The 22785-nt window shown below is 32.9% G+C and overlaps 2 protein-coding genes across 2 annotated transcripts; both read left to right on the top strand.

Annotated features, from left to right (window-relative positions):
* The first annotated feature begins 9535 nt into the window (after positions 1–9535).
* LOC126668987 (plastid division protein CDP1, chloroplastic) lies at positions 9536–16818 on the top strand. The gene is made up of 12 exons (XM_050362259.2): positions 9536–10021; positions 10108–10221; positions 10308–10445; positions 10888–10992; positions 11089–11211; positions 11547–11915; positions 12028–12123; positions 12279–12398; positions 13871–13936; positions 14019–14804; positions 15328–15518; positions 16522–16818. The coding sequence occupies exons 1-12, from the start codon at positions 9755–9757 to the stop codon at positions 16604–16606; spliced, it is 2460 nt and encodes an 819-aa protein (XP_050218216.1). The 5' UTR covers positions 9536–9754; the 3' UTR covers positions 16607–16818.
* A 1204-nt stretch (positions 16819–18022) lies between these two features.
* Positions 18023–22405, top strand: LOC126670700 (uncharacterized). The gene is made up of 4 exons (XM_050364509.2): positions 18023–18266; positions 19276–19483; positions 20632–21335; positions 22131–22405. The coding sequence occupies exons 1-4, from the start codon at positions 18158–18160 to the stop codon at positions 22157–22159; spliced, it is 1050 nt and encodes a 349-aa protein (XP_050220466.1). The 5' UTR covers positions 18023–18157; the 3' UTR covers positions 22160–22405.
* Positions 22406–22785: the final 380 nt, after the last annotated feature.

Here is a 22785-nt window from a genome sequence, read left to right as displayed (position 1 = left end):
AAATTTTTTTTTTTTTTTGCCAGAGATAACAATATATTAATATATAGAAGAATGACCATCCCATGAAGGAAATGAGTCATTCTTTAAACAAATAATAATAAGTGGACTTTGTAGCTACAATATGAGCCATCCAAATACACATTTATTTAACAAATATATATAAACCATAGTTTAAATAATTTGTTAAACAAACGGTAGAACAATAAAATAAATTGACAATATTAAAGATGATCAACATACGTACCAATAGTTAAAATGATATGATAATAGTAGTACCTTGTGAGTTTATTGTAACATGTAGTAGCGTAGATTGAAAAAACTATCCAGAAAGAATTTCCCAAGTGTACCTGTTCATTTATTTCGTAAAAATAAAATAATAGTTTAATATAATCATACCTGATATTGAAGGAGTCTTCTCGATTTATCTACCGAGAATAGAAGTTAGAGGGGCCAATTGAGAGGCCCCTCTTATGAAATAGGTTTCGTTTTAAAAACTTAAGTAATAATTAAATAATTATTTTAACTAAGTTATCACATTTTTTAAAATAAGTAGTTATTTTAAAAAGTTTATTGATAAGTGTGATATAGGAGTTTAGTAGAGAAAATAAACACCCACACAGGGAGAGAAAATCGCCCATATTAGGGATGAAATGTAATAAAAAACATATAGATAATAAATGTTTTCTAATTCTGAAATTTTGTTTTTGTTATCATCCCACATTCTAAAACCCATGTTTCTCATTTTGACATAAATTAAAAACTCATTAAATTTAACCTCTCATGAGCATAACAAAATTTAGTAATATATTTCCATCGTCTATAATGTTTATGATAAAAAAATTCAGAATAAGATATATAGAGAAAACAAATATATTAATCAAGAACACCAACTAGTAAATAATAATTCAAATGAATTTGATCTGTAAAAGACCACTTACTATAATGATACTTAAAAATGTTTTTTCAAATTTCAAAACACTCTAGATGTTACATTTTTATTAAAAAAAAATTGAATGGAAAAAGTCAATTTTATACTAATTTTACATAGTCAATATATAAATAATAAAAAAAACAATATAATTTTAGTACCAAATTATGAAAAAGAAAATAATAATTTTGTCACCACTTAATGGTTATAGATACGAATCGGTTTCTAATTCATGAAATGGTTATTCTCTCTTGAGGATAATCTGGTCCCAAAACCAAAACATTGGTAAAGAACAGTAAAGAGAAGCCGTCAACTTTAAGAATGAATTTAAATATTTTGAATTTAATTAAGAAAATCAGAAATGAAAAGTACAATCAGTTTGGTGAATGACCATTTTGATGCTAATAATTGGCTTAGAAATTGGGATTTTTATATTCATTTATTTACACAAGAGAATGTTTTACAGTTGTTGGTTATAAATTGGGTACCATCAGAATATGTTGATAAGAAAGTAGTATGATTATACAAGGTAATTGAATATACTATTTAAACTAAAAAATTGTCAATTAATCCAAAAAATTATTTCAATTAATGCAGAATCTCATAAGAAATATAATAGCCTCACAAGAAATACATAACTTCACAAAAAGTACAATAACCTCACAAGGAGTACAAAACCTCACAAGGAGTATAATAACCTCACAAGGAGTACAATAACCTCACAAGGAGTACATTAACCTCACAAGGAGTACAAAAGTTCAAACGGAATACACTAATATATTCAATATTCTCGTTAGTATTCGCCTTATAATAGTTTAAGATATTTGTGCATTTGATAAATAACAATGAATGATGAAATATATAAAATAAGAATTCAAAAATTGAAAATTAAAAACACATTTTTTATTAAAAAAATTACTGATTTAAAAAAAAATTATGTAAAATTGAAGCAATTATATGAAAGTTGATAATATTCAAGTGGATAATTTGTGAGAAAGAAAATAATTTGCAGCAAATCTAATATAGTTACTTTAAAAAAAAAATTGTCCGGTTTTAATTTATTATTGGCAATTCATGTAAATGATGATAACTTAAAAAATTAACAATAAAAGCAGTTATTATCCTTTGAAAAGAGTAAAGATAGTGATTTGAGAAGGGGCAATGGTGAAGGGGGCGGTGGAAGAAGCAGTTGTGTAATATCCTTTAAAAAAAAAAAATGGAAACGGGTTTTGGCAGTTATTAATTAATGAAATATAGCACATTTAAAAATAAATGTTCAATAAATTCAAATTACAAATTTATCTTGGACATTGATAAGATCAATCAAACATTTAAAGGATTTGAATAAATTTTTGATTTAAATCTAAATTGAAGTTTAAATTTTTATATTTTAACAATTATCCAAACATTTAATAAAGCACTTAACAATCATAGAGTGAATCGAAAGTAATCTAACAACTAATTTGAGAAAATTTAACAACAATTGAGTCATAATTGAACTTTTAATAGAGAAAATGAAGAGCATGTATCTTTGAATTTGATAAATTTTTATATAATATTGAGAAATCAATGATGTTTCAAGATAACAAAAAATTGAAAAAATAGTATAAAAACACATACCTGATGAATATCCTTTACGATAATATGGATTATCCTTAAAAAACTGACCTTGCAGTTGATAACTTTATTCATAAATCCCTAGGTTTTTTCCATGATTGATTACTTGCAAAGTAATTCTTTACGAAAAGCAAACCACAATTCCTTTATACACAAAGATCATGATGATGGCAGAGTCAGAACACCCCTTCAATACGATTTTGATTCAAAGTTTTTGAAGATTCATGAGATAGACTATTCAAATTTCATAATTGTTTTGGAAGTAAATTTGAAGTTTTTTCTATTACTCTATGAATTTTGATATTTTTGGTTTAGTTCTCTCACAAATATAATTATTTCGTATTCGAGTTGATGATAGTTTGAAAATTTGTTTTGTTAAAATACAATAATTATTTTGAAATTATAATGAATAATATTATATTGTTATAATGTGATTTATTCCACTCGAAGATGTGATGAATTCTGGCGGCGTAATTGTTGTACAATATTTAGAATGAACAGAGTGTATTTAAGCTCGAGGCGTGATGTCACTGCCTTAAAAGTATATCGAAGTATACTCCAGGATACAACAGCTCTTCTACGTAAATTGTAGGCGCAGGAGAAGAAGTGGTTAATATATGATCCAAATTGATCAACCCTAATCCAGCAAGTTTAAATTTAAAATAACAGATAGAAAAATATTTTTGGTTGCTAAAAATCCGAGAGTGGAGATAATGGAGGTTAAAGCTAATTAGAAGTTAATTAAACGTGTTTAATTGCTCAGTCCAATTTTGTTCCGATTTTTTAGGCATTAACCAAAACTGTTTTTTACTTAGTCAAAATATAGCCTTCTCATATAAGGCTTAAATCATAAAATTAAAAATAATTAATTTCGGGTAACAAAAAAATTTAATCAAGCCTTGGACTAAGTCCACTTGATTTGCAACATCCACCCACACCCAAGTCCAACTCCGAAGAGGGGGGGGGGGGGGGGGGGGGCGAGCCCATTCCCTTCCCTCCAACACACTTATAAGCCCATAAAGGGTTTTCACTTATAAACTCATGTATAGTCTTTTAAACTTTCAATGTGGGACTTTTGCCTTTTGAAATAACTCTTTAAAAACAAAACTTACAACAATCCCCCACTTATTTCAAAACGCTTGCTGGACTAGATTCTTTATATAAATGCATCAGTTTCGGTGTCTTTTGGACTATGAACCAAAACCTGAAAAGTAGAGTTATAACTCACGGTAAGCCTGGTGAAGTTTTAAACTTCTATGAACCAAGAATTCCATTTGCAAGTTATAGTTCTCAACAATCACATTATACTTTCACAAACTGCTACTCAACGCGGTTGTGCGCATTTAGGCCGTGCGCGTACCTGTTTATTCATGAGTGCTCTAACGACTTAGCCACGAGTCATATAGGAGCGGCCCCACTCCACACTCATATAGGTGATTTCATCAAGTTTATATAGCAACTAAATATAAACTATCCGTAAGGACTATGAAATCATTAAGAATTACAAACTCAACCTCACAATAGTTGCTTCTAGTACAACACACACCATAGGAATGAACTAAATCAAAATTTAGTACTAGCAGGACTAACACATGACTTGTTATTACCCGTATGAACCAAATTCATGGGATCTCCAATCACAGAGGTCGGGTTACCATCACGGTTAATACTCAAATTGGCACAAGTCCCATTCCCCTCGATGTTTCAAGGATCATTTTCCTTCCCAAAGGTTTAGTCAGAGGATCGGCCAAATTCAGCTCTGACTTCACATAATCAATGGACATAATTCCATCCTTTTGCAATTGCTTTACCACATCATGTCTTAGACGTAAATGTCTATTCTTTCCATTGTAAGCCTTATTCTTAGCAATGGCTATTGCCGCTTGGCAATCACAATGCATAGACACTGAAGGAGTTGGTTTTATTCCCAAAGGAATACTGACTAAGAAGTTTTTCAACCACTCAGCCTTATTGCCAGCTAATTCCAGAGCTATAAATTCGGACTCCATAGTAGATTTGGCAATTAACGTTTGCTTAGATGATCTCCAAGCAATCGCACCTCCTCCAAGTGTAAACACATAACCACTAGTGGATTTTGTCTCATCTGAATCAGAGATCCAGTTAGCATCACTATACCCTTCTAGTACAGCGGGAAATCCACTGTATAGGATACCATAATTCATGGTTCCTCTCAAATATTTCATTAGTCTGACAATGCCATTCCAATGATCACGGTTGGGATTATGAGTATATCTACTCAATCTACACACAACATAAGCTATGTCAGGTCGAGAGAAATTCATCAGATGCATCAGACTCCCAATAACCTGAGCATACTCAGTTTGAGCCACAAGATCTCCTCTATTCTTCATCAATTGAGTGTTAGCATCATAAGGAGTACTCACAGGTGTGACATCAAAATGTCCAAACTTCTTAAGAAGTTTCTCAACATAATGTCCTTGTGACAGCATAATACTATCACCATTCCTTATGATTTTAACACCCAAAATTACATTTGCTTCACCCATATCTTTCATATCAAATTGAGAAGCAAGAAAAGACTTTGTCTCATGTATTATACCAAGGCATGTACCAAAGATAAGCATATCATCCACATATAAACAAATGATGACAGACTCACTTTCAGTCACTTTAGTATAAACACATTTATCGACATCAATAGAGGAAAATCCATCACTAATCACAACTTGGTCAAATTTCTCATGCCATTGTTTAGGAGCTTGTTTCAAACCATATAATGATTTCAAAAGTTTACAAACTTTGTTCTTTTGTTTTGAAACAACACAACCCTCGGGTTGAGTCATATAAATTTCTTCTTCTAACTCGCCATTTAAAAACGCAGTTTTAACATCCATTTGATGAATAAAAAGTTTATGAATTGAAGCTAAGGCAATTAAAACTCTAATTGAAGCAATTCTAGTTACAGGGGCAAAAGTGTCAAAATAATCAATGTTTGGTTTTTGAGAAAAGCCTTTCGCAACCAATCTAGCTTTATATTTTTCAATTGAACCATCAGGATTCATTTTTCTTTTAAAAATCCATTTACAGCCAATGGGTTTTGCGCCAGGAGGCAAATCAACTAAAACCCAAGTATTATTTTGATTAATTGAATCAATTTCAGTTTTAATAGCTTCTTTCCAGAGAACAGATTCAGAAGAGAAAACAGCTTCATTAAAAGTTTGAGGTTCATTATCAACCAAATAAGTATAAAAGTCATTTCCAAAAGAATTTTCAATTCTTTGTCTTTTGCTCCGTCTCAACTCCTCAGTAGAGTTCACTGTTATATTTTCAGTTTCATTTTCATTAACAGTGGGCATCTGAGAAATTGACTCAGTCTTTAGTGGATACACATTCTCAAAAAACTCAGCATTTTTAGTTTCAACTATAGTGTTGCAATCAAGTACATCACTTTTCAAAACAAGGAACCTATATGCAGCACTATGTTCAGCATACCCAATAAACATACAATCAGAGGTCTTAGAACCTATTTTTCTTTTCTTAGGGTCAGGCAACATTACTTTAGCTAAACACCCCCACACTTTTAAATATTTCAGGTTAGGTCTATAACCTTTCCACAGTTCATAAGGTGTTTTACCAGTTTTCTTATAGGGTATTCTATTCTGTAAATGACAGGCAGTTAATATTGCTTCACCCCACAAGTTGTCACTAGCAGAAGAACTAACTAATAGTGCATTCATCATTTCTTTTAGGGTTCTATTTTTTCTTTCTGCTACACCATTAGATTCAGGGGAATATGGAGGGGTTACTTCATGTATTATTCCTTCTTTTTCACAGTAGTCATTAAATGCTATGTATTCTCCTCCTCTATCTGATCTAATTCTTTTTATCTTTTTATTAAGTTGGTTTTCAACTTCAGCCTTATAAATTAAAAACATATCAAATGCTTCATCTTTATTTCTTAGCAAATAAACCCTAGCATACCTAGAACAGTCATCTATAAAGGTCACATAATATTTTTTACCACCTCTAGTCATGGTCTGTTTTAGGTCTCCTAAATCAGTGTGAATTAAACTAAGTAGTTCAGATTCTCTAACAATGGAATGACAGGTTTTCTTTGTTGATTTAGCTTCAGCACATATTTGACATTTATCCAAATTCGTTTTATTAATGCCAGAAATTATTCCAATTGATTGCATTTTCTTTATATAGCTAGCATTCACATGTCCTAATCTAGCATGCCATAAATCAATAGAGTCAATAATATAAGCAGAAGGAGATGCAGTCTCTTTTATTATTTCAGCAACATTCAAAACAAATAAACCCTGATTACAATAACCCCTTCCCACAAAGACATTATTTTTTGTCATTACAATCTGGTCAGACTCAAATGACACTTTAACTCCACCCTTACCCATTAGTGCAACAGACAACAAATTAGCCCTAATATTTGGTACATGAAGTACTCCATTCAGAGCCAATGTCTTCCCTGATGTGAGCTTGAGAAGAACCTTTCCTTTTCCAAGAACAGGGGCTGTTCGGGAATCACCAAGGAACACATGTTCTTCTCCATCCCCTACTGGTTTGTAGGAGGAAAAAGCATCTCTGCTTGCACAGATATGCCTGGTAGCACCAGAGTCTACCACCCAGTTTCTCGCATCAGCCACCAGATTCACTTCAGAAATGACTGCAGCAACTATGTCATCTCCTTCAACCAAATTCGCATTTGGCTTAGGAGGATTGCCATTTCTCATTCTTTTTCTGCATTGAGCTGCAAAGTGACCTGGCTTTCCACACACAAAACAGGTACTCTTTTTCTTAAAAGCAGTGGAGTTAGCAACCTTGGGCATGTAATCAGAATTCACAACTACAGGGGGTTTTTGATCATACCTCTTGAAGTTCCCCTTGCTTTGCACCATGTTTGCCCTTGCTGTTAGTGCCTTATTTCGGGCAGCTTTGATCTCCTTTCGGTTCGTCTCCTCAATGATGATGTGAGTGATCAGTTCCTGCAAAGTAAGCTGTTTATGCTTATGTTTCAGATTCTGCTTATAGTCATTCCACGATTGAGGCAGTTTCTCAATCAGAATTCCAGCAACGAATTCCTCAGGGAGTGCAATCGATTCTCCTTTAAGATCCTCCAGCAGTTTGTGGTATTCATTAATCTGCGAAATCATATCCTTATCCTCGGCCATCGTCCATTTGTAAAAGTTGCCAATTACAAACTTCTGTTTGCCAGCATCCTCAGCCGTGTACTTGCTGATCATGGACTCCCATATCTGTTTTGCTTCCTTGTACGCACAATAAACGTCAAAAAGTTCATTAGATAATGTACTGATTATTGTGTGTCGACAAACCTTATTGGCATAAAGCCATGTTTCGGACTCCTTGACAGCAGTAGGGAGTGGTTTTGCCTCGGTTAATGCAGAGGCAACACCATGCATGTCGAGAACAGTGAAGATCCGCTCCTGCCATCGCCGAAAGTTTTCACCGTCAAAGACTTGTATCTTTGAGATGTCTGGAAAAGGTTTGGCGTATGGAACGGCAGCCATTAAGGTCGGCGGAACGACACCAGTTGGAACGGCAACCGTAGGTGGAGCGTCGTTCTTGTCAGTAGATGTAACACCCGTATTCATCGTACCAGTAGACATAGCAATATATTTTTAGATTGTTGTACAATATTTAGAATGAACAGAGTGTATTTAAGCTCGAGGCGTGATGTCACTGCCCTAAAAGTATATCGAAGTATACTCCAGGATACAACAGCTCTTCTACGTAAATTGTAGGCGCAGGAGAAGCAGTGGTTAATATATGATCCAAATTGATCAACCCTAATCCAGCAAGTTTAAATTTAAAATAACAGATAGAAAAATATTTTTGGTTGCTAAAAATCCGAGAGTGGAGATAATGGAGGTTAAAGCTAATTAGAAGTTAATTAAACGTGTTTAATTGCTCAGTCCAATTTTGTTCCGATTTTTTAGGCATTAACCAAAACTGTTTTTTACTTAGTCAAAATATAGCCTTCTCATATAAGGCTTAAATCATAAAATTAAAAATAATTAATTTCGGGTAACAAAAAAATTTAATCAAGCCTTGGACTAAGTCCACTTGATTTGCAACATCCACCCACACCCAAGTCCAACTCCGAAGAGGGGGGGGGGGGGGGGGGGGGGGGGGCGAGCCCATTCCCTTCCCTCCAACACACTTATAAGCCCATAAAGGGTTTTCACTTATAAACTCATGTATAGTCTTTTAAACTTCCAATGTGGGACTTTTGCCTTTTGAAATAACTCTTTAAAAACAAAACTTACAACAATTCTAAACAAAAGAGCAACGATTAAGCGCAGCGGGACAGAAAGTCAAAACATACAGAAGATAGTGGACATTAGTACACGGACACCGGACGGTAGAAACCAGTCAGTAGAAACAGAATAGCAGGACAAAGTCTATAACTGAAATACTCTTCAAAATCCAAAAGAATAGGGATTGATCTAATCTTTATCTTTTTAATAAAGTCCGAATGAAACACAACCACAGAAAGATGACAACAAATCAATAATTTCGACAAGAACCCTATAAATAGAGGTTGGAGATCAAGGTAAACGCTAATTCAGTCTCTTTAGACTAGTTCATTTATCTTCAACATACGAAATATTTGACTTAGGCATTGTGGTCGGACAAAACACGTCCCACTCATTCTGACATGTGTTCGTGATCTCAGGTCATCAAGAGAAAATCTCATCATTCGGAGAACCATCAGTTAGTTATTTTTTGAATTGTCGAAGCCATATTTAAATTTGTCTGTTATTTTTGTGAGGTGATCTGTGAATCAAGTGGGGTGTGTATTAGTATTACTGCAATACATTCGTTCCGTTTTAAATTATCACGAGCGGATTTCGAACTATCTTAAATTTTTCACAAATATAACTATTTCGTATTCGAGTTGATGATAGTTTGAAGATTTGTTTTTGTTAAAATATAAAAATGATTTTCAAATTGTAATGAATATTATAACGTGATTTACTCTTTCCACTCAAAGAAGTGATGAATTCTGCCGACATAATTTCTAAACAAAAGAGCAACGGTTAAGCGCAGCGGGACAGTGTTAAGTAGCCCAAATAAAAGTAAAAAAAAGGAAAAGAAAAACATCAAAAAGCGCATCTAAAAATCTGCAGTTTATGATTTGATGATTTAGTAATGGAGATTGAAATATCAGTTGAAAGGTGAAGAATAATGGCATTGAAAACCCCGATACTCACTCTCCTTCCTTCTTCTCCAAATCACAAATTTTGCACTACAAAAATCTCCGATTCTCTTTCACTTTACGTTTCAATTTCTAGGGTATTCGTAAACAGATTGAATCATAATAATAATGTTACCGTCGCTCGATCCGTCGGTACTCCCACCACCATTGTCAACAACAACAATGACAGCGTCTCATCTCGGAATCGCACTCCCAACGCCACCTCTACCGTCGAAATCCCCGTCACTTGTTATCAGGTAGTAATGACGGACTGAATTACAACTAATTTATTTTTTGATTTATATATGTTGAATATTTGTATTTTGTTTAAATGTGTAATTAGATTATTAGAGTTGGTAATGAAGCGGAAAAAGATGAAATTGTGAAGTCAGTTATGCAATTGAAAAGTTGTGAAGTTGACGAAGGTTATACTATGGATGCTGTTGTTTCTCGTCAGGTGATATTTGTTTGGGAGATTTTTTTCTGTTATGATTTGGATTTTTTTTCTGTTTAATGAATGATATGTTTGTTGTGCTTTTGTAGAACCTTCTAATGGATGTGAGAGATAAACTTCTTTTCGAACCTGAATATGCTGGGAATGTGAGAGACAAAATTCCTCCAAAATCTTCTCTTCGAATTCCTTGGCCTTGGTTGCCTGCTGCTCTTTGCTTACTTCAAGAGGTGTGTAGCTTTGTTTTCCTACTCCTTTGTGAATCAGGAAGGATTGTTTTATTATTACTTCAAAAGAATGCCGAAAAATGCTATAGCTTTATACAATTTGATAATTTTGTCAAATATCATGTTTGTGCTAGTCATATTGTTACAATTTAGTTCTTTTAACTTTACTCAGATAAGGAAAAAATGCATGTTAGAAAAGAAAAATCTTATGAGAAATGATATTGTTTTGCAAGAAGTTGATTCAATTCCATTTATGTAAATGAACATTTTTTAAACAAGGAGAAAATTTCAATTCTGGCATCACTTTATCATCATTCTGTTACGTAATGTTTTTCACTTTTGGTATTTAGAGGAGTTTCTTTATGATGATATGAAGCATCATATCTGTTTATGGACTCCGTTTTCAAACATTAAACATAGTGAACTGTGTATTTCTCCAATTCAGGCTGGCGAAGACAAGCTAGTGTTGAATATTGGAACAGAAGCTCTTCATCATCCCGATTCTAAGCCATTTGCTCATGATATACTTCTATCTATGGCCCTAGCAGAGGTAAGACAAATTAGCTAAAAGGTTTAAAAAAAAGAAGCAGATTGTAGCAGCAGCTTTGTTATTCCTCCTCCTCTTATCATAGGTGCTTTCTTGAAGTGTGCAATTGCAAAGATTGGTTTTGAGAAGAATAAAGTTTCTCATGGATTTGAAGCTCTTGCTCGGGCTCAATATCTGCTTAGGAGTAAAAACTCTCTTGGGAAGATGGCATTGCTATCTCAGGTAATATTAGCTTTGTAGTCACGTATTCCTACTGTCTGAGGACCTATAGCATATTTGATTTACTATTCATACTTAAGTTGCTTGTGCCATCTGATGATGCAAGTTCAAATTTGTCAAGTTTGCTCATGTTCTTATTTATGGAGGAAGTACTATTCTAGGGTTTCTAAAGTACACAGACAAGTTTACAAATGCATTTTTAGTTTTAGGTAACTATTTACATCCAGGTGGAATGTACAAAACTCATGCCTCAAATTTATTTCTATTCACTGTGATTCTTCTGTTTTTTGTTTCATCTATTGCCTATCTTATGTTATAGAGTTCCTCTTCATTTTCAGATAGAAGAATCTCTGGAAGAGCTGGCACCTGCTTGCACATTGGAATTATTAGGGATGCCTCATTCTCCTGAAAATGCTGAACGGAGGCGAGGTTCATTTGCAGCCTTGCGTGAGTTGCTTAGGCAGGGCCTTGATGTAGAAAGCTCGTGCAGAGTTCAGGATTGGCCATGCTTTTTGATCCAAGCACTGAATAGGCTCATGGCTTCAGAAATAGTTGATCTTATTCCTTGGGATGATTTAGCTCTCATGAGGAAGAATAAGAAATCACTTGAATCACAAAACCAAAGGATTGTTATTGATTTCAACTGTTTTTATGTGGCACTAATAGCTCATATAGCTGTTGGCTTTTCAAGCAGGCAAAAAGAGTTGGTATATATTGAAGATTCTACTCCTTTTGTTTTGGTTTTATATATGATAAATGTAGGTCAATCAGTTTTTTTCTTTGACCTTGCTCATGCGGACGTTATTGTCAATTCTATAGATCAACAAAGCAAAGGTTATATGTGAATGTTTGATGACATCAGAAGGTATGGATCTAAAATTTGAGGAAGCATTCTGCATGTTTCTTCTTGGAGAGGTAACTTTCATTTCGGTCTCCTGTAATTGTTGTAGTATTGTATAACTCCATTTCTACTTGCCTACAGTGTATATCCTTTTCTATTCCATTTTCTTGTTTGCTCTAGTTTTTTTTTCAGATGTAAAACTGAATAAGAATTAAATTTTCATTTCAAGGGTAATGAGGCCCAGGCTGTTGAAAAGCTTTATCAGCTGCAGTTGAATGGAAATCATGCTTCACGGAGTTTACTTTCACGGAAGGAGATAAACGACGATTCTCACGTAAGACCATCATTGGTATGCCTTTTTTATATATTGTATTCTGATCATACGAAGTTGAAACAACTTTAGGTGGGGATCTAATTTTAAAAGACTTAGGATGTGTGATCAAGTCCTTATTCCTTCAATTGGATATATCTTGTAGTGATACAGATAGTACTCTGTAACATCACACTTTTATGTTAAAATCAAATTTGCAAGAGACCTGGGTAGTTTTGGGCTTCACTACCATGTATCTCAAGGTTTGGATGTCAAACAGATTATATTATATATGACTTTGCTCACTTGCTAATTCCATGAATTAAGCTGTAGATATAAAGTCATTAATATCTAGAGTGTAGACCCCTATATTCCTCATCTTGAATACTAGAATTTAATCACCAAAATTGTCTAGCTAGTTGCTAACACTTAAGCCTCCATCATCAGTAGATTGTTTCCTGTAATGTAATAAATCCAGTAGCTTATTCATGAGTAGATTTTTGGACACGGCGGCGTTAGTACTATCGGTAATTCAGAATAGATTTCTTTATGTCAGGAGTAAAATTTTACACCCAGTAGAATTCTACTTAAATGTATTGTGATATGCTGCTATAAATCTATATCTATACTATTTATAAAAGTACAGAGTGTGGGTGGGGGGGGGGGACAGGAAAATTTACGGTAATATCCTTCATAATAATTTAGTTTTTTGATTCTCCATATTTACTACTATTTTACGAAGTGTTTAATATAAATATATATTTTTGATTCTCCATATTTACTACTATTTGAGTACAAATTAAAGTCTCATGCATTATTCTCCAGTTTTGTTATTTGAGAGCAAATTAAAGTCTCATGCATTATTCTCCAGATTTACTATTTGAATACAAATTAAAGTCTCATGCATGCATAAACATGATTTTTTATGTTGTTTTTCTTTTATTTAATATTTTACAAAATATAATTATTAATTAATAAATTATAAAATATCTATTAGAATTAGAGTATTAACTAATACAATAAATATAATTATCATAATTTGACGAGTCACACTACGAGTCACGTGTGAAACACGTAAAGCGACACTAGTTTTTTAAAACTTTTAAACCTATTAAATCTGTAATAATCTATGATACCTTATATGTCATGATTTATTTTTTGGAATTAGACAAAGGATTTTAGTGTCAATCATACTACAAGGACTTTTGTGATACAACTTGAAATTTAACTAGTGTTAGATACATGCTTCAAATGAGGCACTGCAGATGACTTAACCCATCAATTGCGTAATGCTTATTTGAATTTTGGCACTTTCTCATGTAAGACTGCTTAGAGAAAGGATTTTACTATCAATCATAATACAAGGAGTTTTGTGATACAAATTGAAATTTAACTAGTTTTAGATACATGCTTCAAATGAGGCACTGCAGGTGACTTAAACCATCAACTGCTCAATGATTATTTGAATTTTGGCACTTTCTCATGTCAGACTGCTTGTTGAACTATACCAGGAAACGTGGTTGAAGGATGCTGTGCTTGCTGTCTTTTCAGATACTAGAGATTGCTCCCCAGCTATGGTGAGATATGGATATGGATTATTAGCAAATAGTTACCACCATTCTTGGTATGAATTATACCTTAAAAAACATGTTTTAACAGGTCAAGTTTTTCAGTGATGAAAAGAGAGTTCTAGGAAGCAAGAAAAATAAAACATCTTCACCAACTATTCCTGGTTTAGATAAGAGGCCAGTATCTGATATTTCTTTGAAACAAATGGATTGTGAAGAATCTCTTCCAATTATGAACTCAACTCAACATTTTCGATCTGCTGTTAAGCAGTTGTCTCCAACCGATCTGCGAAGTTCACTGATATTAGGGATGAATAACATGGGAGGTCATGTTAGTGAACCATCTGTTCAATTGCAAAGAAATCTTGGTGAACATAATAGAAGAAATTGGGAGAGTTGGTTGGCCGGTACCGATGTGGTCGGGAAGATAGCATCTGTTGCTCTGCTGGGTTGTATTTTGTTTTTTACCTTGAAGCTGTCTGGTATGAATTTAAGAAGAATAAGAACGACATCTGAATGGGCTTCTAGTAGAACTAAAACGAATAACAGTTCCCTTTTCTGCACAACAGATCCCTCATTTAATAGTAATGTAGGGTCTGCTTACATAATGGAAAATAGCATCCCTGGCAGGATAAAGAAGCTGTTGGAAATTGTTAAAAAGCAGTTTCAGAAACAGTCAGATTTGGGAAAACTGAAGACCGCTGGGCTTGCTGCTAATCTATCATCTTGTATGGCAACAGTATCCAGGAAGCAGATGCCTGCCGAAGAAGCTGAAACACTTATTAAGCAATGGCAAGCAATCAAAGCTTTAGCTCTGGGGCCCAGTCACAATATAGATAGCCTCTCTGATGTCCTTGATGAGTCGATGCTTGCTCAGGTGAAGTATATAAAATGTCGTAACATCATTTTGGCATTTGAGTTGTCTATCTCATGATTTGTTGTGGTTTAGTGAATGGCTCTAAGGAGCAACTTTTATGGTACTAATAATAAGCTACCAATTCAGGAGCATTCTATTTAGATGTGAACATGCAATTGTTTTTTCTGGAGCTTAAACATTCTAGATTGGTAGGTTGGGCATGAGAGGTGGTTTAATGTTATTCAGCTGTTATACTGCATGCATGTGGTCCGAACTACTGTTTGAATTTTAAGCGAAGATGAAAACTTTAAATATGGAGATAAACAATGTCATGAATTTGCATAAAAAAATTAGGTGGCTTTATTGGAATGAGAGAAGTCCTAATTCTTTCCATTATATACTTAATCCCCAACTTTGTTGAGCACATGGTGGAGGAATATATCAGCAGACTACAAATGTTGAGTTCCTACAAATTTATACTATTAAGGTTCAAGATTTCAAGTTGATATCAAATCATTAACTTTGACTGGTTATGATTTTGCAGTGGCAAGCTTTGGCTAATGCAGCAAAAGCCAAGCCTTGTTATTGGAGATTTGTTTTGCTGCAGTTGTCTGTCTTGCAAGCTTACATTTCATCAGATGGCTATGGTGCGGAAATGGCAGAAATGGAAGTTATCCTTGAGGAAGCTGCTGAACTTGTTGATGAATCTGAAAATAAGAATCCAAACTATTATAGGTAAGCTAAGTTTGTGCATTTATATTATTGAATTAATGAATCTTGGTAAATTAATATGTGAAAAGTTTGCTGCTACTGATAAAAATAAAGTTAAGAGAACTAACAGTAGCTAAATTTTTGGTTAGTTTTCTGCATATCTCTGAAAAAGTAGTATATAAATATATATTGTATAAATCACAGTTATTTTAAAGGTGCGTCAGCTTTATTTTTATTTTAGAAGTCTTGCTTTTAGTTTGTGTTCATTCAATGATGTCAATTCTAGTGATAAGCCATGCCAGATTTTTCTGGTGATGCACAAATGGGTTCACCTGATGGATATTCTATAGGACATGGGTTCAGTTTGTCTGCTGATTATTGTTTTCTAATGACTCAGAGTTCCACAATGCATTTTTTTTTTGCGAAAGTTATTATCTGATTATAAATACTATGACATCAGGAGTTTAGACCCTATTATGAGGAAAGAACCCTCACAGCTGAATTCTACGTCACTAGTTAGTTGCTTTGTGATTTGTTTTCTAGCCTTTTAAGAATGTTATTTAAATACCTAGAAAGTTGGATAACTTGGTATTTTCTTAACAAATTATTGATAAATATATATTATTTGTCTAAACTGCTTTTTTCAAATCAGTTGTCTGAAAAAGCATCAATTTACTTGCTTTTAAATAATAAAACAGATTTTGTAACTCTAAAAACTTGATTTTTTTTCTAGAAACACTTTCTTAGACCTCAATGCAAACACCGTCATAGAGCCTCTATTATCTGATGTGGTAGAAAACGTGGTTCCTTGTTTTATAGTCAAATGCTTGAGAAATTATATTAAATCAAGATGGCTAGTATGTTTGGGATGAGAATACAACAACAATTTACATCTCTGTATGTGTCCCTTAAAGATACAATCATTCCTTTTTGTCACAGCAAACACTTGATATTAAATTTAGAGGTTAGTAATGTTCTATCAGATTCCTGACATTTTATTACTTTAAAATTGTGACTGATAATGCAGCATCTATAGAATTCATTATCTTCTTAGAAGGCAAGATGACGGATCATGGAAGTTCTGTGAAAGTGATATTCAGAAGCAATTATGACATGGAAGTCGATCTGCAAAGCATGAGCCAGCAATGATTACTAATTTCCTGCTAACGTTTTTTTTTAATTGTCAAATGTCGACTTTAGGTTTGTAAATCAGTAGGGTTTAATGATTCCAACGTGGTAGATTGAATGGCGAGAGCCGAGCAGGGTTCTGATTGCGGCTAATGGTGGTTGTAACGGATGCTTTTAGTTGGAATTTAATTTTTTATCCTGGTCCATTTTTATTTCAAATCCAACTCAGATTGGGTGCACAATAATAAAACCACATCAAGAATATACATTTGAACAATTGGTGACTTGCTGTGTTTACTTTACTATTGAATTGGGTTTGGGGAATTGAATTAAAATGCGAAGGTGGAAGGACATTAATGATATATGGGACAGGTGTAAAATTGTACTCTAACTTAGTAACTTCTAAGGATGAACTGGTAGCATGTTTTGTAGGATAGGAACTACGTGTGTAATTGATTCCTTAATTACTAATTATTATTTTTATCATTGATTTTTTTTTTATTCCGGCCAAAAATACTTAGGTGGCAATTGAAAGTTGACATGTGACAGTGGAATTTTGCTAGTTTTACTTTAAAAATTTATCACATTCATATAATTTTACTTTGAAAATGAATTTTTATATCAATTATGCATATATGGCAAGTTTTAGGTTAAAGAAGAATAAATTCAAATTGCCACCTAAACATTTGTGGCCGGAAAATAAAAAAAAATTCAATGATAAAAAAAATAGTTTAGTGATTGAAATAAAAAAATTTAAAAGTTCAATGATCTTTAAGTTCAATTTTGTGAACTACTGAGAAAAAAGGGGGTTTTATAATACCGGAAAAATAGAAAATATTTATGAAAATACTATCTCAAAGTTTATTTTACAAACAATATTACCTTTTTAAAAATATATATAAAAATACTATCTTTTTGTCTATAAAAAATCGATTTTGTATACAAATATACAATTTTATATGTATTCAGTATAAATTTGGTGTATAAATCAGATTATATATATACACAATTTTATTGTATATAATCCGTATATAATACGAATTATAAATTTAAAATCTATATAAAAAATTATATTATTAACATTTAATATTTATATTGTTATTTATAAACTATATAAAGTTAATATTAGAGAGTCTATTAAATTAATATAATTAATAATTAATATTATTTTTATAAAAATAAATAAAATAAAAAATTTATATTGAAAAGTCTATTGAAATAAAATTTAAAATATTATTTTTTTTATTTTAGAAAATATTTTTAATTTTACAAAAGTTATTTTTTAAAATAAATATTTTTATTCTTATTCTCTAACTAAAAGAAATTAGTTGGAAGGTTACGAGTCGAACCAAGAATAACACAGACGAGCATTACACCGCCGAGGTACTTAATAAATATAATATCCAAAAAAAAGTAATGAATTCTAAATGTTAGGTTAGGGTCACTGTGTTTGTTGCCGCCCGTCTCTTTTCATCATACTGCTACGGCTACTGATACAATCCATTTCAAAACCCTTCCCTCAAAACTACCACACGATGCCACCTAAGTTGCCCAGGGGGCGGCAACATAAGCGACGCAGGACGTTTTTTTCCAGGTTCGGGCGTTTTTTGGCCAAGGCAGGCGCTCGTCGAGTAGCAGTACCAGGTAAATCTTTCGATATCATCACAATTTTATTTATTTTCTTTACCTGTAATCATGTCTGATGTCCTTGAAATCATTAGAAATGCAAAAATCAAAACATATGAGGTCGCCATTAATCAATAGCTTAAGAGGGTAATTTTTTTTTTTGATTCACCATCACCCTAGCCATTACCATATCTCTTTTTCAGGCACACCACACTTGATACCACTGCCGTTTATGGGAATTGTTTTGTTTGTTTAACTTTATGGTTATCTGTTTTATTCAGTGAACTCAAATCGACAGCAACTTCGTTTTAGGGATTTTTTTGTTTTTGTTTACGTAAACCATATGATTGTTGACAAAGTAAGTGAAAAGGCATATGAAAAACAATTAAAATCAAGTATTATGACAGCAACTAACTAGCAGCTATAAATACATCACTTTCAGAGAGATAAAATTTTCTAAAACTGAAGTAATTAAGAAACTGACATAATTTCTCTATGATGTATCCTTAATTTGCATCATTTATGATAGAGGAAAACATCAACTCAAAATTACTCCTTGGTTTGAGTCCTTACTGTTTCTCTTTCTCAAAGAAAAATTTGAATTACATTACTTTTTAAGTTATTAACAGTACATACTCGTTATTGAAAAAGATGACCAAATTAAACTTTTGTTTAGTATGGCAAAAAATGCATTCTGCGAACATAATTGATTCCGTAATTTTTAAAATAAGAGAACAATTAGCTATATGGTTTAAGGTTTTCTTTTTTTCTGCCTTGAATTTGAGAAGTATAAATGAGAGGAAGGGAAAGAAACGTACAAAAAAGGAAGAACAAGTGAAAATTGATATGGTAATTTGGTAACTGAGCTAGCAGGTAATAAGTTATAACAACCTTTTAATCAACGGTAGAGTTTAATTAGAATTTGATCTAATGGTTAGAAAATTCATTGGTATCAATAAGTTAGTGGTATTATAGAACGACCTGCTTAATTAACTTTCTAACCCTTCCTTTGCCTTCTTTTCTCCAGTGGCATCCGCGTTTCTGGAGCATGGACTCGAACAAGATTCGAGTCTCAGTCCTCAAGAGATGGATGCATTCTATAGTCGGTTGCAAGGGACGATTTTTAAAATCCGTATGCAAAAAGAACAACAAGTAGGGGAAAAAGGAAAGACAATCACGCTGACCACCTATTTCACTGGCTTTTGCATCTCAGCCGATGGATTAATTTTGTCCAGGTATTCTATTTATTAATTATTATACTAATTTAAATATAAATGTTTTCTGAAGGAGCATTTCAAGTTCTAATTGAAAATGTTTGAAAGGCGTGTCTTCCGAAATTGAGTTTTGTTGGAATTTTCAATGTGGTATCCCGTAGTCGAAACCATTGAGTGATGAATTCAAACAGAAAAGTCAGACATGTAATCACTTGTTTTGAAGAAGTTCAACCTATATTAACTTAGCAGCAAATTGATTGTCAGACATTTGTACAAAATTAATTAGATTGTGCTTCTTCATCTGTATGTTTTAGAGGCTAAGGTGCCATTTGGTTGATATTATTCAAATAGTGCTCTTAATCAATGAGCAAAATGATTTAAATTTATGAATAAATGTCAAGTTCTGAATCTTGTTACCCGGTCAATTAAAACATGGGCATTGTTTAAAACTGAATTTTGTTAATATTGTAGTGATTAATTCTTTGATTTTAGTCCATAAGTATTCTTTAATCTATTCTACTTTGGATGGGATTTTGGATTCAAAGATTATGGAAATAATGGGATTGTCTTGCAGTATCCGTTTGATAACATGTCTAATTGATATGTGAGCCTCTGATAACATGTCTAATTGAATTATTTGCAAAATATGGGAATGTGAATTTTGCTAAGAAGTTGTTTGCTGAATGCCTTAAAAAGAAGTGTTTGTGGGAACGTCATGATTGATGGTGATGAAATGCACACATGGTGGTGTGAAGGGTAGATTTGAGCTATTTTCATAGATGGAGTCTGATGATGTTACATTCTTGGCTAGCATTGGAATATAGAAGATTAAGAGTATTAGATAATATATGCAACATGTATAACATTGAGCCTAATTGTTCAAGAAACGAAAGAATATGTGAAAGGATGTCTATTTGTAGCAACTATTCTAAAGAAACAGTAATAAAATAAGTAAAATTATAATAATTAAATTGGCTAATTAACCCATCATTAAAATGGTTATTTAACCATTTAACCGGAATGCAAGGAGGCATGTGTGGCAGCTTGTTAGGCTACCACATGCCCTGTTGCAGCTTGTTGGCTAACATTGAGCCTTGTTGTTTGTGTATTAAATTAGCTTTAAAATTAAGTTAAAGATAGATACCAAGCTGCTTATTACATTTGTGCAGGTACTTTAATCCTGAATCTGTCAATATATCTGTTCAAGGTCCTGGTGAATTAACTTTTTCTAGAGTAGATTTGATTCATCATGATAATGAGAGGGGTCTGATTTTGATGAGGGCTAAGCATTGTAAAACTTTTGAGTTTGTAGATTTTACAAAAGAAACACAACATGTGGCTGGACCTCATGTGTATTCTTTTGTTTATCCTAGCGGCTGTTCTTCTCCGATGCTGTTGAGGGGTCATTTGGCTTATCACTGTAAGCCTGACAGTGATATCGACCCTCCAGATATTTACCCTAGGTATAGAACATTAGAATATATTTTTGAGGGTACAACAAGTGTGATAAAAAATCTTGGTGTAAAAGTGTGTTTAGTTCAAATTGCTAGTTTAGGGGCTTCAAGGGAACTAAATAGGACTAGTAACAGTTTTGGGTTTGAAGAGGGATATGGTGCCCCGGTGTTCAATGCTGTTGGGGGTGTTTTAGGTCTAGTTTGCTTTCAAGAAGCAGGATTCGATTTTGCTATTCATGTTAATGTCTTGAAAGAGTATGTTTCTGGATATTCTTCACTTCCTATTCCACCCGCCTCACGAGATGTCTCATCTGACACGCATGCGACAACACCCGGACAAACTAAATCCTTCATTGGAGGACGGCCTCGATATACAAGACAAGGAGCAAAAGGAAAGAGGCAAAACTATACATATTATTGTAAGTTTGCAAATTAAAAATTATGACTTATTTTCTTTAATTTCTTCAGTTGATATATTATTGTTGTCTCACTAATAAAAAGTTTTCGTCCGACATTGTTAAGCAGCCTCGAAATACATAAACTTTTATACATTTAGAAGTTGGCTTTGTTGTCTTGTTATTAGGAGATCTCCAGTGCACTTTTTACTCTTATATTGTTTTAAACTATGCAGTCTCTTTACATTTCGTATTGGTAGTTTTATTAATTTAATTTAATCTTGGAGATTGAATTTGATCATGTTTTAAGAAGATTGATAACTCATAGCTCAATCTGAGTGATTTGGGATTATGAATATAACTAGTGTATACCATATTCTATTCGTTCAACACTATTGTGTCATTATTATAAATTTTACAAAACAAAAGGTAAATGATATTCTGAAAATTAAAATGGGATGATAAGTAGCATGAAATTGTAGGATGGTTGAATTGTTTCTAATAGATTTTGTAGTTTGTCACATTAGACTCGTGTTTTTTTCTATATACAAGTTGCATGAATGGCAAGGTCTTGTTCTCTTGCACCTTGTCTTTATTGGTGAAGCGATATAGTTATCAGTTTTAACCAATATTATATGCTCTCATGTGTTGCTGCAATGCATTACGGATAAAATATAACTTGTACCTTAAAATAGAGGTTGTGGGATGCGGCTTTTTCCTAAATCAATACCGAAAATTGATTACTTGTTCCCTTGCACCTAGTCTTGAATTTGACGCATCTCTCTTGACATTTCAGTTGCATTCTATCTGTGTTTGCAGGTGAGGATGAAAACTGTTATTGTAGGTGAAGTGGACTGTGGTGAAGATTAGGCAGCGGAGGTGAATCCAAATGGACAATTTTGTTAGATGGTAATGATGTTAGATGACATTGGTTCGATGGTAATTTAAAATTTCAACCTGTATATTGGTTTTGGGCTGTAGAATCTTTAATTGAATTTTAGTTTTGCATTGAACTTGTTTTTCTATTTTCTTTTGGGTTTCATGTATGATACAATACAAATCTTTAAACTTTGATGTGGGATCTTGGTTTAGAATTGTGCTGTATTTTTTGGAATGTCTCTGCTCTAAACAATGTACAGACTGGTCTCTTTCCCTTGATACAACTCCCATGGAACTATTTTGCAGGCTGATATTTTGTTCACTTATATTTATAAATGCACATCATATGCATATGGCTTAAACAAATTATGAAATAATGAATGAATTCCCTTTGGTCTAATCCCATTCAATTAATACACAATTACACTATTCATTCACATACAAAATATAATATTTAGTATATTTATCGGCACATTGGATATAATTATTTGATATTTGAATTTCTTTTTGCAGATATTACTAAAACTGAGTATTTATTAGATTACTTCCAAAAATATTCACACATATCATTTTTAAAATATTATTCTTTTTTACT

This window comes from Mercurialis annua, linkage group LG2 (assembly GCF_937616625.2).
Source record: "Mercurialis annua linkage group LG2, ddMerAnnu1.2, whole genome shotgun sequence".
NCBI classification, from domain to species: Eukaryota; Viridiplantae; Streptophyta; class Magnoliopsida; order Malpighiales; family Euphorbiaceae; genus Mercurialis; species Mercurialis annua.
Note: the sequence above shows the minus strand (reverse complement) of the source record. Positions and strands in the feature narration are given on the sequence as shown.

Coding starts and splice junctions, on each gene's coding strand:
- LOC126670700 (XM_050364509.2), top strand. CDS start 18,158: ATGCCACCTAAGTTGCCCAGGGGGCGGCAACATAAGCGACGCAGGACG. Junction 19,484..20,631: donor GATGGATTAATTTTGTCCAG/GTATTCTATTTA, acceptor ACATTTGTGCAG/GTACTTTAATCCTGAATCTG. Junction 21,336..22,130: donor GCAAAACTATACATATTATT/GTAAGTTTGCAA, acceptor CTGTGTTTGCAG/GTGAGGATGAAAACTGTTAT.
- LOC126668987 (XM_050362259.2), top strand. CDS start 9,755: ATGGCATTGAAAACCCCGATACTCACTCTCCTTCCTTCTTCTCCAAAT. Junction 10,446..10,887: donor CTCTTTGCTTACTTCAAGAG/GTGTGTAGCTTT, acceptor TCTCCAATTCAG/GCTGGCGAAGACAAGCTAGT. Junction 12,399..13,870: donor CTCACGTAAGACCATCATTG/GTATGCCTTTTT, acceptor GAACTATACCAG/GAAACGTGGTTGAAGGATGC.